This window comes from Macrobrachium nipponense, chromosome 30 (genome assembly GCF_015104395.2).
Source record: "Macrobrachium nipponense isolate FS-2020 chromosome 30, ASM1510439v2, whole genome shotgun sequence".
Classification (NCBI taxonomy): Eukaryota; Metazoa; Arthropoda; class Malacostraca; order Decapoda; family Palaemonidae; genus Macrobrachium; species Macrobrachium nipponense.
The window spans coordinates 54,816,301-54,834,475 of NC_087218.1; the positions used below are offsets into that span (position 1 = coordinate 54,816,301).

Here is an 18,175-nt window from a genome sequence, read left to right on the forward strand (position 1 = left end):
GATTCTGAGCATCTCATTTTTCCTAGGCATTATCACCTTGGTGACTTATACAGGTAGAGATATGTTCATGTACTGCTTATGCACCAACACATACTGGTAACTCTGATCTATCTGAAATTGAGGATAACTAATGAATTTAAAGAAATATATCATGAGTAAACTTTATTTCCAAAGTAAAAAAAAGTATAAATATATAAGTGAATTTCTACATAGCAAAACAATTCTAGGAACCAAAATGATAGTCCCTAGCAATCCTAGCACTAATTTTTCCCATGGTCTGAACATAATCCATCATAGCTGAGAACTTTTCGACATTATCCAGATATTTCTGATACATAATGAAGTTATATCTCATGTAGTTTTCAAAGGAGGCATTTGCATAAATAGGATCAGATACATTTTTCATGTCACCCACAGAGAACCAGTTATTGTCAACTTGACTACTATCACTACTGCTGTAACTTTCAATGTCTTCCTCATCAGCATATGCACCATATGACCATGGGTCATATCCAGGATAATAAGGATAATTGCTACCCACACTTTCATTCTTATTTACTCTACTAGTCTTTTTGTGAGCTTTCATCTCTGCTTGTGTTCCTTGCTTGATTACTGAACTCTTCTTCTGACTGCCTAAAGACTCCTTAAATTGGTGCTTGGAAGGGACAAATTGGTTTTCTTCTGAGCTTGAATATTTATCCGAGCCAGAGGATGATGCTGCTTCGCTTCCATTTTGTAATTTAATATTTACGGTTTCTCCTATGTCTATTCCCTCAATTGGGTTTGTTTCACCATTTATCCTACTGTGAAGACCATTCTCGACAGAGAACATGAAATCTTTCCATGAATCATTTGAGTTAAGGATGACTTTCTGGAGACTGTCTTCTAAACATTTCCAATGAGACAGGAGGTCCTTTTTGTCTTTCTCTGACATTTCAACTGCATCTGGCAAGGATGGTACATTAACTAAAGGATTATCATCTGCAGATATACTGTCATATTTACTGGCAATGTCAGTCATTATTTCACTGAAAGACACTGGCAAAAAAGCATGTTCTAAATTTAATCTCTTCAGTATACTAATGACACTAGCTAAAGATTTACGCTGAGCTTCTTCCTTCTCTTCGGCCTTTTTATCTGACTCCAGTTTCCTCTCTTTCTGCAAGGACTTTCTTGAAGACTTTTTCACATTCAAATGATCTTTTTTATTACCTTTGCCTTGTTTATTCTTACCATGAGCAAAGCTTTCTACATACTCTTCACTTGTACAACTATTACCTGACTGCTTATTACCATTTGGAATGTTGCTTTTGACATTTTTAGACTTTCCTTTCTTGCATAAATTATTTTCCTGTGTATCTGCAACATTTAAATAATCTTCAAATTCATCACCTGACAAAAACTCCACAAACTCATGGTTCTCTTCCTCTTTGCTGGTAATATCTGCAGTCAAGTCACCATGGAGCAAAGCAATCTGAACATTAGCCAAGGTTGCAATGGCTCGAACAACTTGCCATTCCTCTCCTTCAGTTACAAGTGTAACAGCATTTCCTCGAGAACCAAATCGCCCAGCACGGCCAATTCTGTGGAGATAAGTGGCATGATTCTTTGGCAGGTCGAGATTAATCACAAGGTTGACATGCTCTGAATCTAAACCACGAGCAGAGAGATCAGTTGATACCAGAACACGACATTTATAGGAACACAAAGCATCAAGAGCAACCAAACGATCTTGCTGTGCTTGACCACCAGTCAAAAAGGCTGCCGGCCAACCCGCTGATCGTAACTGATTGCACACAGATTCAGCCCGCAACTGGGAGTTTGAAAATACAAGGCACTGGTTAAAAGTCACTGTACATAATATATTCATAAGTTCCTCTAACTTGATTTGTTGTCTACGATGTGGCTGATGATGGTAAGGAAGTAATTTCACAAACTGACCTATACCAATAAGAGCAGGGGACTCCTTTCCCAGTCGGACATGATTTGGAGTTCTCATCAGACCTTCTGCTACTTTAGCAACATCTTCAGTATATGTAGCACTGAGTGCTAGAACCTGTTTATTTAAAGGCAAGCCTGATGCTATTTGAGCAATTCCATCGGCAAACTGTCCTGTCAAAAGTTGATCAGCCTCATCCAAAACGAAAAGTCTCACATTATCCAAGCGAAGAAGTCTCATCTCAATCAGCTGTGTAATGCGACCAGGCGTCCCCACAGCTATATGACAGCACTTGAGCTTGGCTTTATCCAAACTTAAATGCAGTCCTCCAATGAAAGTAGAAACTCGTAGTCCCTGTATTTTACATCCAATTGCACTGATGACTTGAGTAACCTGAACAGCTATTTCTCGAGTGGGGGTTAAAATTAACACCTGGGTTGTCGAGGCTGAAACACTAATCATTTCGAGCGCAACAACAGCGAACACACACGTTTTACCAGTACCACTTTTGGCTTGCACTACCATATCAAGACCGCATCTCCCCAGTGGAATTGCCGCTAACTGAATGGGACTTGGCCTTTCAAAGCCTGTGGCTTTTAATCCATTGAGTACATGCTCTGATAAATACATGCTTCTGAAGTCAACATTTTCCTCAGTCTGAATATCAACAGTTCTTTCCCTATCATCAATAATGTGAGCTTTCCTTTGGGCCATTTTTTCACCTAGTTCCTGTAGGCTAGCAGCCTACAACCCTCTTCACAATGTAACAGCAACACAAATCCTCAGGCTGGTACCTGAAAGAATGAGGAAACTCGCTATTACACTATTCAACTGCTTCTTCGCAAACTATCTCTTAACAGAAAATTCATTCCTCTTATCAAACTTGCAAAAATGATATTGTTAGTATACAATAAAGTTTTGTACATACTTACCTGGCAGATATATACTTAGCTTAGGTCTCTGACGTCACGACAGAAAATTCAAAACTCGCGGCAAACGCTACAGGTAGGTCAGGTGATCTACCTTACCCGCCGCTGGGTGGCGGATGTAAGAACCAGTCCCCCTTTCTTGTCAGGTTATTTTCTTCCACCTGTCTCCTGAAAGGAGGCTGGGCGGGCCATCAATCGTATATATCTGCCAGGTAAGTATGTACAAAACTTTATTGTATACTAACAATATCATTTTTGTACATGAACTTCCCTGCCAGATATATACTTAGCTGATTGAAACCCTTGGTGGAGGGAAAGAGACACATACTCACCTAGAAAGTGGGGACAACACATGTTAAAGGAATAAAAAATATAAACCTCTGGTTCTTACCTGATTTAGGCAGAAGACTTCATAGTTACTGTCTATTAGTCTGCGTTGCCTAAAGAGTCTCAGCGAGGGCGTGACCTATGGCTGAAGAACTCTTTGGGTCTACCAATGGGAACTGAGTCCACTTACTTGGCAGAATCCAAGCAGGGTCTGGTCAATGGGGATCAACCCGCTTACATGCCAGAGCCTATCACTACCAATTGCAAGGAGCCTCAAGCACAACCGATCACCTAACCAAATACTAACATTAGTATACGAAAGAAGGAGCTGCCTCCTGCAACCTCCTTCGTACAACCAAAAACTCAAAATTAAAACTAACAGGGAAAAAGATTAAAAAGGATGTGTTTCAGCTCCCTGCCCCAGCACTGAATCCGCCGATACGTAAGGGCCTAGCCCAAAACACTTTTCATACGTAATCGATACGTCCTTTAGGTAGTGATTGGAGAAGACTGATTCACACCTCCAAAAAGTGGCCTTCATGAGGTTTTGCAATGACAAATTCTTCTTGAAAGCCAAAGACGTCGCGATGGCCCGTACTTCGTGCGCCTTGACTTTCAGAAGACTAAACTGTTGCTGATTGCAAGAAGTGTGGGCTTCTCTAATAACATTCCTGATAAAGAATGAGAGGGCATTTTTAGATAAGGGCCTACTGGGGTCCCTTACAGAGCACCAGAGATTGCTCTCATTAGCAGCAAGTCTTCTCTTCCTCTGAAGATAAAATTTCAGGCTTCTCACCGGCAAAGAGATCTCTCCTCTTCTGTCCCAACTAAGGAGGATAAGCTTTTAATTTCGAAGCTCCTGGGCCACGGTGAAGAAGGGTTTTCATTTTTGGCTAGGAAAGCCGGAAGAAAAGAGCAAACCGCGGAGCCTCCTTGGAAACCTACCTCACCTTCTAGAGCCTGCAGCTCGCTGACCCTCTTCGCTGACGCTAACGCACAGAGAAAAAGAGTCTTCATCGAAAGGTCTCTGAACGAAGCTGTATGGGGAGGTTCGAACCTTGAGGACCTCAGGAAGAGCAGCACGACATCTAGATTCCAGCTAGGAACTAAGGAGGAGGTTCTTTTAACCGTTTCAAAAGATCTGATTAAATCATGGAGGTCCTTGTCTTCGGATAAGTTAAATCCTCTATGATGAAAAACTGAGGAAAGCATGCTCCTGTATCCCTTGATGGTGGAGACAACTAACCCGCATTTTTCCCTCAGGAAGATAAGGAAATCTGCTATCTGAGTCACAGAGGTACTGGAGGAGGAAACTATGAGTCCTGCACCAACGTCGAAAAACATCCCACTTCGACTGGTAGACTCTAGATGTGGAAGGTCTACGTGCATTAGCAATAGCCCTTGCAGACTTTGCCGAAAAGCCCTTAGCTCTGACGAGACTCTTGATAGTCTGAATCCAGTCAGACTGAGAGCGGGGAGGTTTTTGTGAAACCTGTCGAAGTGGGGCTGTTTGAGCAGATCGACTCTTAGTGGTAGGGATCTTGGAACATCCACCAGCCATTCCAGTACCTCTGTGAACCAGTCGTGGGCGGGCCAGAACGGAGCTATCAAAGTCATCCTTGCCCCCTCTGAAGCTGCGAACTTCCTTAACGTTTCCCCTTAGAATCTTGAAAGGCGGGAACGCGTAAAGATCCAGATTCCTCCAATCCATCAGGAATGCATTGCCACTGCTCTTGGGTCTGCAATAGGGGAGCAGTATAGATCTATCCTCGCATTCCTGGAGGTCGCGAATAGATCGAGATGGGGCCTGCCCCACGTCCTCCACAGCCCCTGGCATACGTCCGCGTGCAGACGTATGCCAGGAGCTTAGCAGATCTGCTTAGCAGATCCGCTCTGACATTTCTTTCTCCCTGTACGAACCTGGTGAGAAGACTTATCTTCCTTTCCTCTGACCACAGGAGGAGCGATCTCGCTGTCTCGTACAGGGAGAAAGAGTGAGTCCCCCCCTGTTTCCGAATGTAAGCCAGGGTTGTGGTGTTGTCCGAGTTGATCTGAACTGATTTTCCCTTTACGAGGGGTTCGAAGGTCTTGAGAGCTAACCAAATCGCTGTTAGCTCTTTCTTGTTGATGTGCCAGGACACCTGATCCCCCATCCAGGTGCCTGACACTTCTCTCGACCCGAGAGTAGCTCCCCAACCTATGTCCGAAGCGTCTGCATATAACACTAGGTTGGGGTTCCGAACCTGCAAGGAAAGGCCTTCCTTGAACAGTAGAGGGTCTAGCCACCAACGTAGATCCTCCTTTATCTCTTGCGAAATCTTGAACGCAAAGTCCAGACCTTGAGATCTTCGATTCCAGTTCCTCGTCAGGAAGAACTGTAGGGGTCTGAGGTGCAACCTTCCTAGCGAAACGAATTGCTCCAGCGAGGAGAGTCCCCCCAACAGACTCATCCACTCCCTCGCTGTGCATACATCTTTCTCTAGAAAGATTGCTACCTTCTCCGAACCTCGGGTTATCCTCTCTGGGGACGGATACGCCTGAAAAACCTGAGAAGCCATCAGAATCCCCAGATAGATACGCTCTTGACTGGGAATTAGCTGTGACTTCTCGAAATTCACTAGCAAACCCAGAGAAGCTGCTAGATTCAACGTCAATCGTAAGTCCTCCAGACATTTCTCCTTGGATTTGGCCCTGATAAGCCAATCGTCCAAGTAGAGGGAAATCCTCACTCCCTCGAGATGAAGCCACTGGGCAACGTTCTTCATCACGCCCTGTGAATACTTGGGGGCCGTGGAAAGGCCAAGCATAGGGCCCTGAACTGAAAAACGTTCCCCCCACCCTCCCCACATGAATCTGAGAAATTTGCGAGAAGAAGGATGGATCGGCACATGGAAGTAAGCGTCCTGAAGGTCCAGTGACACCATCCAGTCCCCGGGACGAAGAGCTGCTAAGACTGATGAAGTCGTCTCCATAGCGAACTTCCTCTTCTTCACAAAGACATTCAGGGCGCTCACGTCCAGAACCGGCCTCCATCCTCCTGAGTTCTTGGGAACTAGGAACAGACGGTTGTAGAACCCCGCGGAAAGAGGGTCCTGAACCATCTCTATTGCCTCTTTCTCTAACATCAGCTCTACTGCTAGAGCGAGGGCTTGATTCATTAGTGGGTCTTTGTATTTGGCCACCAGTTCCCTTGGAGTGGTGGTCAAAGGTGGTCTCGAGATAAAGGGAATGAGGTATCCCCTCTTGATGATAGCGAGGGACCAGTTGTCCGCCCCCTTTCGTGCCCAGACATCTGCAAAGTTCAGAAGTCTGGCACCCACAGTTGTCTGGAGGACACACGAACTACTTCTTGGCCCTAATAGACCGAGAGAAGGTCCTTCCTCTTCTAGGTGGTCTCGAACCTCTGGAGGAAGAAGAGCGAGACGAAGGGCCTCCTCGAAAGGGTTCTTGCCTACTCTGAGTCTCCTTCTTCGTCTTCTGTTGAAACGAAGGTTTCGGGATTCTAGCAGAGCGAGCCAGCATATCCTGCATCGCTTTTGCTGACAACGAGCTGGAGATATCATTAATAATCTTCTTCGGGAAGAGTTGCAGAGAAAGTTGTGAATACAGCAAGGAAGCTCTCTGTGCGTGAGAAAACGCCTTGGTAAGAAAAGAGCAGAAAATGGCCCTCTTCTTTACTACTCCTGCACCAAAAAGTGAAGCAATTTCCCCGGAACCGTCTCTCACTGCCTTGTCCATACAAGACAGAACTGCGTGAAGGTCTTCAGGTGAAAGAGTGTCTTGCTCTTGAGTCCTCTTAGCCAAGACTCCAAGGGTCCAGTCAAGAAAGTTAAAAACTTCTAAGACTCGGAACATTCCCTTCAGAAGGTGATCCAACTCGCTCATACCCCACGTCGTCTTCGCAGAATTCAGCGCCGAGCGACGTGCGGAATCAACCAACGAAGAGAAGTCCGAGTCTGCTGAAGAGGGAAGAGTCAGACCCAAGGGCTCTCCTCACTCGTACCAGAACCCCATCTTACCCGTCAGTTTGGACGGGGGAAAAGAAAAAACGGTCTTGCCTTTCTCTTCTTTTGATACCAACCAGTCGTCAAAGTTCTTAAGAGCCTTCTTCATCGACACTGTCGGCTTCATCTTAACGACTGAAGACTTCTTAGCCGTATTGGTCGTTGAAAATAAGGACGGAGGAGCAACGGCCAAAAGAGACTCCCCAAAATCTTGCAAGAGGAGGTCTGTTAGTCTCTTATATGAAGAAACCGAAGCATCCTTGGGCAAATCTTCCTCAGAATCCCCAATAAATTCTTCCGAAGAATGACGTTTAGAAGTTCTACTGCCCGGAGGAGAGCTAATCCTCGGAGAGCGCCTACTGGGAGAAAATCCACTGGGAGAGCGCTTACATGGGGAGCGCCTACCAGGAGAGCGCCTACTTTGAGAGCGCCTCCTAGGAGAACTCCTACCAGGAGAGCACCTACTTGGAGAGCGCCTACCAGGAGAGCGCCTACTTTGAGAGCGCCTCCTAGGAGAGCGCCTACTTGGGGAGCGCCTACTAGGAGAGCGCCTACAAGAGGAAGCTCGCCTGTCGGAAACAAATTCTATATCCACAGAAGAGCGTCTGGATAAGGGAGAGCGCCTATCAGGCTCTCTGCGCCTGCTAGGCTCTTGGCGCCTGCCATCCTCAATACGCCTGCCAGCACTCTTGGTGCCTATCAGGCTCAAAACCCCTACCAGCTCTTGACGCCTGCCACGGGGAGAGAAAACATCCAAAGAGGATTCCCTGTCAGAAGCGCGGCGCTTACAAGGCTCTGAGCGCCTATCCAATCGGGAGTGATCCAACGGAGAAGAAAGCTTCCATTGCCGCCTACAAGGCTCTTGGCGCCTACTAGGCTCTTGGCGCCTACTAGGCTCCGAGCGTCCGTCCAAAGGAGAGAGGCCACCAGGCGAAGAACTCTTCCTTCGCTCCTGACGAAAACGAGGCTCTTGACGTCTGTCAAGCTCTTGACGCCTAACTGAAGAGGAGCGGAAATCCTGAGGAGAGAGCCTGTCCGGCTCCTTACGCCTGACATGCTCACAACTCTTGCTGGGGAGAGAGGAGAGCCTACTCGGAGAAAGATCCCGAGCTTCAGCCTGCACTTCTGACTTCCTGCTACAAGGCTCAAAAACTTCTCTAGCCAGAGGAGATCTAGCAGAAGGAACGTTCTTAGACTTCTTCACCGGAAGTGAGGCGTCCTTCCGACGATGAGAAGTCCCGGCAATAGACTCCGCTAAAGCCGCAATCTGCGCCTGCAGACCCGCCAGGATACGCGCAGGAGACCTCTTAAACTCCTCTACAGGGGACGAAGTCCGAGACCGAACAGGAGAAGCGTTAACAGACGAAATCTTGGCTCTCTTGCGTTCCACTTCTGGTTCTTCCGCGAAGGATTCGGGGCTGGAAGGAAGGGCGCAAGGAGCTTTCCAGGGCCTCTTGAGAGGGCGAGACGACTCCGAGGCGCTCCATCTACGCTTAGAAGGCGACGAAGATGACGAGAAGCACTGGCGCAATAAATCCTTCTTGGTTCGATCCAAGGCAGCCTGGGAACGAGCAACAGGGTCTGCCGAGGGGACGCCTGACCGGTGGGGGTTCTCCCTAACCTTCCTGCGGTTCTCCCTAACCTTCCTGCGGCTCGACTTTCCTCCTCCACTGGGTCTGGGAGTCTGGAAGAGGTCTAGGCCTGGAAGCGTTAGTGAGCCGGTCAGACGCACCCTCCACTGCACTAGGGGCACTGCACTGATCACTTGCACTATCATCACTCTTACCTTGTCGAGAGCGAGCGAGGCTCTCCTTACTCCTGATCGAGGCTCTCCCAGAAGCAACTTCCGAAAACGAATCTTCGGGTTCAAAGCTGGGCGCAGGGCTGAAACCGGAGAAGGAACTACTTCTACTACAGGATTCTCAGCGTCAACTTTACTCACCCTCGATCTACTAGAGCTCCTTGAAGAAGCCTTGCGCACCCTATCCTTCTCTAACTTTCTCACATAAGAAGAAAGAGCCTTCCAACCATCCTCATCCAAATTCTCACACTCTTTGCAAGGGTTAATAAAAGAGCATTCATTCCCTCTACAAGACGTACATACAGTGAGAGGATCTAATGCAGCTTTAGGAAGCCTAACTTTACATTCCTTCACTGAACAAACCCTAAATAAACTAGGTTTCTTAACTTCAGAATCATCCATGATTATATTTTGTAAGAGAAATTCAAAAGAAAAATCCAAAAAACAATCCAAAAAGCATATGCCAAGCCAACAAACAAAGGGTACTTCACCAAAATCCAAATCGTCAGCAACGAGAACGAATTTAACTATCGTAAGGACTGAACAACAGGTGTTGTCCAGCCGGCGACAGAAAATAATCTGACAAGAAAGGGGGACTGGTTCTTACATCCGCCACCCAGCAACCTACCTGTAGCGTGTGCCGCGAGTTTTGAATTTTCTGTCGTGACGTCAGAGACCTAAGCTAAGTATATATCTGGCAGGGAAGTTCATGTACAAAAATTCTGAACTGTACACTCAGTTTGCCACAGATTTAAAAACCATTCACTGTTAATATGATTATGTTTACAAGATAAAAAAAACATCAAAGGCATCAAAGACTACAAAGAACGACCACATTCTTTAAAGAGCATATAAAATAAGAACCTGTTCTTGAGTATATTCTTGATACATTGTTAAAATATACTTAAAATTCTATAAGCTTTACAAAGACAACTTTCTTAATCATTACATAAATGAAGCTATATCAAAATTTCTACATAAAACATATCATTTACATCTGGTTCTTACCTGATAAGAATTTAACTAATTTAGCAACATAAAAACTTTCACTCAAGAAAAATGTCTAATTTATCCTCATCGAAGATAATATTATGTTATGTATAATAGTAGTTCTATCAGTAGACAGGATATTCCAATATCACCTTCAACTCGAGGAATTTTATGAAGCGTGCTATAACAAAATAACCTAAAACTATTTTATTAATATAAAAACAAATGTCTTTATATGTCATTTCTGCTGGTCTCAGAGGTCTGGATAAAGTTCTAAATGCCAAATGCTTTGTGAGTGGTACTTGAATAGTAAATGAAGAAGCTCACTTTGTAAGAGGCTCTTCTTACCAGCAACCTGCAGAATATGGTGGTTTCCTTCAGCCAACTGAAAGCAAACAGGAAGGGCACTTCTTGTAAAACAATAGTTAGTATTTCTGGCAAATCAACACTGTACACATTGTTTATTCATCCGAAGTATAGACAACTGCTTTACAAAATTTTATTTACTTTTAATAGCATGCAAATCATCAAAACATAATTAACTACTACTGGATACAACAAAATCTGACCTGAACATACAAAAATATACTAAAATATCTATCAAATCATTAGTGTTGCTGACTTTAAAAGACAATACAGGCAGTCCCCGGGTTACGAAGGCCTCGGCTTACGATGTTCCGAGGTTACGACGCTTTTCAATTATATTCATCAGACATTATTTCCAGGGTTACGACGCCTACAACCCTCATCTGGCATATGAAATATGACACCAAAAATGCAAAATAATCAATATTTGGAGGTTTTTTTATGAAAATGCCATAAGAATGCAGTTTACATAGTTTTCAATGCACCCAAAGCATTAAAAGTAAGGTTTTCTTAAGATTTTTGACGATGTTCCGGCTTACGGCGATTTTCGGCTTACGACGCGTCTCGTGAACGGAACCCCCGTCGTAACCTGGGGACTGCCTGTATGTATTACGTACTTGGTTGAAATATGTTTACTATTGAGTACTTCTCAGAATATATATACTCAGTTACAGTTGTTGTTGTTGTTGAAATAATCATTAAATAAGCAGATTTTTGCTACCAATAATGATTTAATGAAAGAAAACAATGTTCTATTATTCATATCCATTGGGGGGGTGGGGCACGTAAACAGGTGGACCTCCTTTAAATCTGCCACTGTTTGCTGTTCAACTCATACCCCACCCTAAACCCCTAATTCATACCATTTGGCTCTTATTGAGTTATTGGGGAATGAATCCATAAACTTCTTCAATGTTAGAAATGAAAGGGCAACTTGGAATGTCAAACCTACCAAAAATAACATGAGTTATATTTCTAATGGAAAAAGAACCTTTGCTGCAAATGTTAAATGCAAGCTGAAAATCAGCAGGTCTGCTATACTATGCTCATGATTTTGGCAAGAAATTAAAGAGATGTAAGACCTCATTATAGAAGAGCTGAGCAACATATAAACCTGCACAGATTAAAGGTACATACAGTAATCCAGTCAAATTCTGGATAATTACTGTCTACATCAAATAACTTATAAATAAATATTTTATCAAGATACACAGAGGAGACAGTCTGTTTCACACTGACCTTGCTCCAATAAATTCTTGTGCTGCCCTTTGCAATTATTTTTGTTCCTTGTTGTCCTGTTATACAAACGTCAACTATGACGTTATGTCCAAAAAGCACTATGCTAATCAGATTGGGACACAGCCATCAAGATACTTAGCATCAACTGCACATTCTCTGATTTAGTTGATGACAAAGGAACTTGCTGTGAAATATGTGATACATGGTTCCACTTTAAATGTTCAGGTAATGAGGGCAAATACACACCCATACTTTGCTGTGACAACATATACGTAGTACATATGTAACAATTGCAAGAGGCTGAACAAAGAACACACAAAAAAACTCATTGAATATGAACTTGAAGAAATAAAGGCAAACACACATATATTAGCAAAATTGATTCTGGACCTACAAAAATCTAGTAATGTAATAATCAACATAGATGAAATTCACAACAAATTGACAATGTTGATAAAGATGTAAATACTGACAAAGACAAAACTTATGCTGAATCACTAAAGACAAAGAAAGCGCTTCTGATCACATCCATAAATGAAGTGAGTACCACAGCAAATGAAAAGAGGCAAATTATGAGTAAAGTAACGGTGCCAGCTGAACAGGTTAAAACAACAAAGGATGGACATACGTATTTGTAAGACTTCCAAACAGGAAAAACCTTAGAAAAGGCAACTGAGAGATTCAGGAATCAGCACTATATCAGTGAATGAGAAGGGTAAACTTAAAACTAAAAATAAAAATAGTATATGTCCCAAATGATAAAGATAACATTGTCAATAACATTGTAAAGGAAAATCCCTGGATATGTAATTTCAGTCATGAAAACGATAACCTGAAAATTGGAAAGGAAATGAAAGCCAAAGATGACACATACATATATGTATGCACTATATCATTAAATGCACAATAAGAAAGGCTATCTATGATAGAGGTGACAAATTACATGCACTGTATAGTCAATGGAATTTTGGTCGTAGCGCTACAAATTGTAGTAATGACCAAGTCTGCCACAGATGTGGTGAAAATCACAAATTAAATGAATGTGCCAGCAACACCTTAAAGCATAAAAATTGTGCAAAGAAAGGCCGTAGTAATACTATAAAGAAGAAATGTAAAGGCAAAATATATGGATCATGGCTTTGACTAATAATCTTCTAAGGCAAAATACCATCTGAAATGAAGATCATACAAGAAAAAAGCAAATTTAAAAAGGAACTAAATACTCAACTACTCTGCAGGAGCTATGTTACTGACAAGAGAACACAAAAAGATCATTATAAAATATAAGAGGCACCTTATTTTGAAAATGTGGAGGGCTGTACATAATACCAAACAGAGTGAACTGCAAATGCCATAGTTTGCATGTGGGACTAAGTAAATAGCAGAAATTCACATACTAGGCCTAGTATATACCTTAAAATTAAAATAATTAAAGCTAACTGTAAAATAGGTTATCATTTTTCAGATATGATTGGCAGGTATTAACCTAGCCTATACAACATATTTATTATAATTTCAAATGTACCATATATACTAGACTATGGTTTAGATATGGTTGAAGTGATTTAGATGAATCTGATATTTGCTTCAATTGTAAATAATGAACTGAGTGAAAAACCCCACGTGGCCTGCTATGATATAAAGGCACAGAGCACAACCAGAGATTAAAGGTTAGGCTAGGGGACTACCTATAAGATGTGCGACATAAACGCCAAATTTAGCTAGTTTGGTCAAATATAGGTTAGGTTAGGTTCCAATCAGTAGATCTAGGGTACTATTCGGCGGCGGCCTCGAATATGGCAGTTGCGGTCTTTCTATGCAGTTTTACCTCCTGAACAAGAATTTTAGGTATATTTCAACAGAAGCAGTCCGCACAGACTGAAAGGAATGTAACCGCGGATACGACATCCACTAGGGATTGGGGCATCCAATGTATTTCGCCAGGGGGGTTAATTACAGTCGTCCGAATAAATATTACTTCAAATTCTTGTTCAGTAGGTAAAACTGCATAGAAAAACTGCAATTGCCATAGTCTAGGCCGTCGCGGATAAGTACCCTAGATCTACCGAATTTTAAGTAATATTTATTCAGATGACTGTAACTGACCCCCGGGGGCCAGTACTAAACACGGTGAAATAAATTAGACACCCCAATCCCTAGTGGATGTCGTATCCGCAGTTACTACTTTCCTCGCAGTCCGTGCGGAACTAGGACTATTCTGTAGAATTACCTTGCAATCTCATATATATAACAACACAAGGTTAAGCTGGGGTTTGTTTGTTTGTATAGTAGTACCTAGTACCTATTTTTACGTTGCTTGGAACCAGTGGTTATTCAGCAATGGGACCAAAGGCTTTACATGACTTGTGAACAACGTCGAGAGTGAACTTCTAGTATCACCAGAAATACACATCTCTGGCTCCTCAGTGGAATGTTTGATTGAAGTCGCGACCAACAAGGTGGCAGGCCAACACCATACTGATCATGCCACTGAGGCGATGATGTTAAACTAAGGCTAGGGGTACAGGGGGGACTGGAGAGAACACCCCCAAAAACTAACCCACAAAAATCAATGCCACGTAGGCTTAGCCTAGCCTAGGGTACGCTAGGCTAGGCTACATTCCCAGTTTAGAAATTTAATTTTAGATGGAAAGGCAGAGTCCACAGGCCTATACCAGGCCTCTTAGTATTCCTTTTAACGCCTTCTAAAAATACCCTAGGCTTGGATTACGTATAGGCCTAAGCAAACAGGTCTAGGCCTAAGTACTACCTATAGGTGTAAGGCTAGACAGGTTAAGGCATAATTGCAGCTTGCTTCCATAGCTATATGGCTTACACAATCTACATTTAAATACATAAAGACACAAATAGTATTACTGAATTAAGATAATTAACATACCTTTCCTTTAAGGTAGGACGAGTGTTTAAACAACGACAACCAAAGTGACAACTAGGGCTAGAAGAACTAGGACCATTATTTTAGGTAGTTAACGTACCTAAGTCTAGCCTAGATTACGTGTATCAAACAAGGCATCTTATCATAAGTTCATAACACATTTCAAACTAAATAAAACGACAATATTTAATATTACGGTCTTTGCATACCTTTCCTTCAACGTAAAACGAATGTTGGCATAGCGACAAGCAAAGCGAAATGTCGACAAGTGCGACAAATTCCGGGATAATTTGATCGGCGTAGTTGCAAATGCAATTTCCTCTTGGACGCCGATCTCCAGTCTCCACAATACGCAACGTTTGTTCTAGTAATTCTCGAGAGGAAATTCAATTGACTTTTATATGATTTGTTTTAGTTTGGTACTACCTAATATTTAATTATTTAATCTTTCACTCTATAACTTTCAAACGCTTAATTTCACATTGTTTGACTTAGACAGCGTAAGGAACGTGTGCACGTTTTTTTCTCCCCAAGTCTTGTTTTTATTCAGTTTTACTTACATTAACCAATTACATTTGACACTTTGGAACGTTCAACCACTAACTTATGTTAACTCTGTCCAACATGGGCTGTCATTTGGAAGTTGAAAACTTTACAACACAGGGAATGCGCTTCGTGTTACAACCTGTGACGTGCCTTCGTGCCTGTTTTCCTTCTCAAGACTCAAGTACAACAGGCAGTTACTGCCTTTTTTTCAGGTTTTCTTTTAATAGAAAAAATAAAATACTTTTAAACACAATCTTAAACTTTTAAGTGTCAACTGACTTCGAAGTTCGAAGAGAGAAGTTGGCATGAAATTAAATATAAGGAAAGTGTACCATGTGAAAACCTGTCATATAACCACATTAGTTTTCAATACAATCAGTATACAGTACTTGGATTATAAGTTAGAAAAATCACACTTTTGACTAAAATATACCTCAGTACATGTGTATTTCATTTAATAAAAACCTGCTCTTAAAAGAAATACGCATAAATGGGTAAAACATGTAAGCCCTAGACCAGTGGATTTGATTAGACCTACTATGTTGCAAACAGTCTCGACTCTGGTTAGCACCCTCAAGAGTTGCAAAGAATTTTATTTTATTGATTTAATTTATTATCCTAATTAAGAGCAAAAGAAGCACACGCAAACTGGGAAAGCATGGAGGCCTTAGATATAATTGCAGAGAATTTGAGTTTATTTACTGAATTCCATTTGATCCAAAGCAATGTCATCATTTGTCTTTGGTATGATATCCTATACATGGTTTTACTTAGGTCAACTGATGTATTTTTTAAAAGTTCTTTTCACATTATTTTCTGCATACACTTTATTTCTACATCGCTTAATTAATTTAAAAAAATCATTTACTGAATGAAATAGTTCCTGTTGACTGCAAATTCTTTCTTTACTAAAAAAAGGTTCTATGTTGGGGGGGGGGGGGGGGCGGAAAATGGTGCCCGAATTCACACAATGCACTGGAATAAGATCGTGGTTAATTACGGTGAAATTTAGTTGTTGATGTTTGAAGACATTTATTGAAAATTATTAAATTTTACAGTATAAGTTAACATTTATTGTACACATAAGTAACAGTAAATCAAAAGAAGATAGTTTTTGTAATAATACGAGCCTATAAGCTCGGTGATATTGAATTCACCTGATCTTGGAATGAACTTATAGTACTCATAGGGAATTATATATGACAATTAAGTGAATCTGCCCTGACCAGAAATTCGAACCTCTCTTGATAACTGCCATCTTGCCTGAATTAACCAAGATATAATGCAGATTCGAATCCTTTGTCAGAATTGGGTACTTATATTACAATTCCCATTGGGTTTCAGCTATCTCTCAAGAGATGTGAATTTGATATAAATGTGTTAGTTTTGGCTTAATATTCGATAATACACACATTATATAGATATATATATTATATATATATATATATATATATATTAATGAATATATATATATAAGTAATATTATATATAATTATATATAGATATATAATATATATATAGTATATATATATATATATATATATATATATGTGGTGTGTGTGTGTGTGTGTGTGTGTGTGTGTGTGTGTGTGTGTGTGTGTGTGAGTGTGAGGAATTCCTCTCACAACGATTTTATTTTCTAATATTTTTGTGTATTCACTTGTTTCCATACTATTTTTCTTTTATTATAGTTATTAGTGTCTGTCTCATAAGAAATTGTTGATTGATTTTCACTGCGTATTGCCGTCTGTCAGGTAATCGACAGACAGGAACTATGTTACTGTATTTGTATTCATGTGAAAACCAAATATATTCGCATGCCCTATATTTTGTAAAGATATGTACGTCTACATTGCATGACATAATAAGGGTGAAAGAACCACATCTATTCGAGAATGACACTTAACATTATATTATCTGATTTTGCTATGTTCTAGTACGTATATCTGTGGTGCGGTTAGCACTGAAAAGATGGTTTTACACAAAGACGAAGTCTTTTGACATAAACGTCTAGACGTTTTAGTAACGAAGTATAATTACTGTTTTAGTTATGATAATTCATTTGTCTTTATTATATATATAATATATTATATAAAAAAATGATATATATATCATATATAATATATTATATATATTATATTTATATATATATATATATATATATATATATATCTAATAAAAGGAGCCCATAAAAACACCAAAATGTAGAGAGAAAAGTACTATATTTCAGAGACTGCTGTCTCTCTCTTCAGGTATATGAATGAGAAAAGTTTACAGAAAAGGTGGTATTTATACCAAGAGATTCGTCCACAAGTAAGCCAATTTAGGTCACCCCCGCTGATAATCTTCCTTTAATCTTCTTAAGCGTTGGTTGAATGAACACTGCGTCGACGATGTCTGATGTCCAATTCCCTTTTGAGATGTTCATTACCTGCTTCTCTTTTATTAAGGCCGATTCCATCATTTGACTCTTGTACCGGCAGTTGCTGCTATAAATTACACGTGACATATTCCAGTTTATTCTATGGTTATGTTCATTTATATGATTGAAAATAGCCGAGTTCTGTTGTCCATACCTAACTGACCGTTTGTGTTGTATTAATCTCTGGGGAAGTGATTTACCTGTAAATCCGATGTAAGATTGGTCACAGTCCTGGCATGGGATCTCATATACCCCCGAGTCTTTGGGCGATGTCTTTTGTTGGACGTTAATCAGGGATTTGGCTAAGGTATTTGGGTAGGTAAATGCAAAAGGGTTGGATTTCCCAAGGGTGTGAGTTACTCTCTTAATCGTCTCCAGGTGGGGAATTTTTATTTTATTGTTGGGTGTGTCTCTGGTCTTGTCTTTAGGGGGTCGGTAGAAAATTACGTTTGCTTTTTGAATTGCTTTCTCAATTATATGGTCAGGATACTTTAAAGATGAGAGTTGCTTGCGAATTAGTTCAAATTCTTTTTCCAGGAAATCTGGGGAACAAATTCGTAAGGCTCTTAAGAATAGGTTGCTAGCTAGACTTATCTTGATAGTATTGTCATGATAGCTAAAGTAGTGAATATATGAAAGTGAGAACGTTGGTTTTCTGTATATGGTAAATTTGTATTCTGTCGTGTCTCTGATTATTAAAACATCAAGAAAAGGAA

At 41.0% G+C, this 18,175-nt stretch overlaps 1 protein-coding gene across 6 annotated transcripts; it reads right to left on the reverse strand.

Moving 5' to 3' along the window:
* Window positions 1-149: 149 nt before the first annotated feature.
* Window positions 150-15,213, reverse strand: LOC135202525 (probable ATP-dependent RNA helicase DDX20). 6 transcript variants are annotated; one of them, XM_064231984.1, is made up of 3 exons: window positions 14,701-15,213; window positions 10,339-10,375; window positions 150-2,733 (listed from the first exon to the last, which is right to left on the reverse strand). In XM_064231984.1, exon 3 carries the CDS (start codon window positions 2,651-2,653, stop codon window positions 224-226), a length of 2,430 nt encoding a protein of 809 aa, XP_064088054.1. In that variant the 5' UTR covers window positions 2,654-2,733; window positions 10,339-10,375; window positions 14,701-15,213; the 3' UTR covers window positions 150-223. The 6 variants fall into 6 exon arrangements, with proteins under 6 accessions (XP_064088054.1, XP_064088051.1, XP_064088055.1 ...); XM_064231981.1 differs by having other exon boundaries at window positions 10,318-10,375; XM_064231985.1 differs by lacking the exon at window positions 14,701-15,213 and adding an exon at window positions 14,495-14,671.
* Window positions 15,214-18,175: the final 2,962 nt, after the last annotated feature.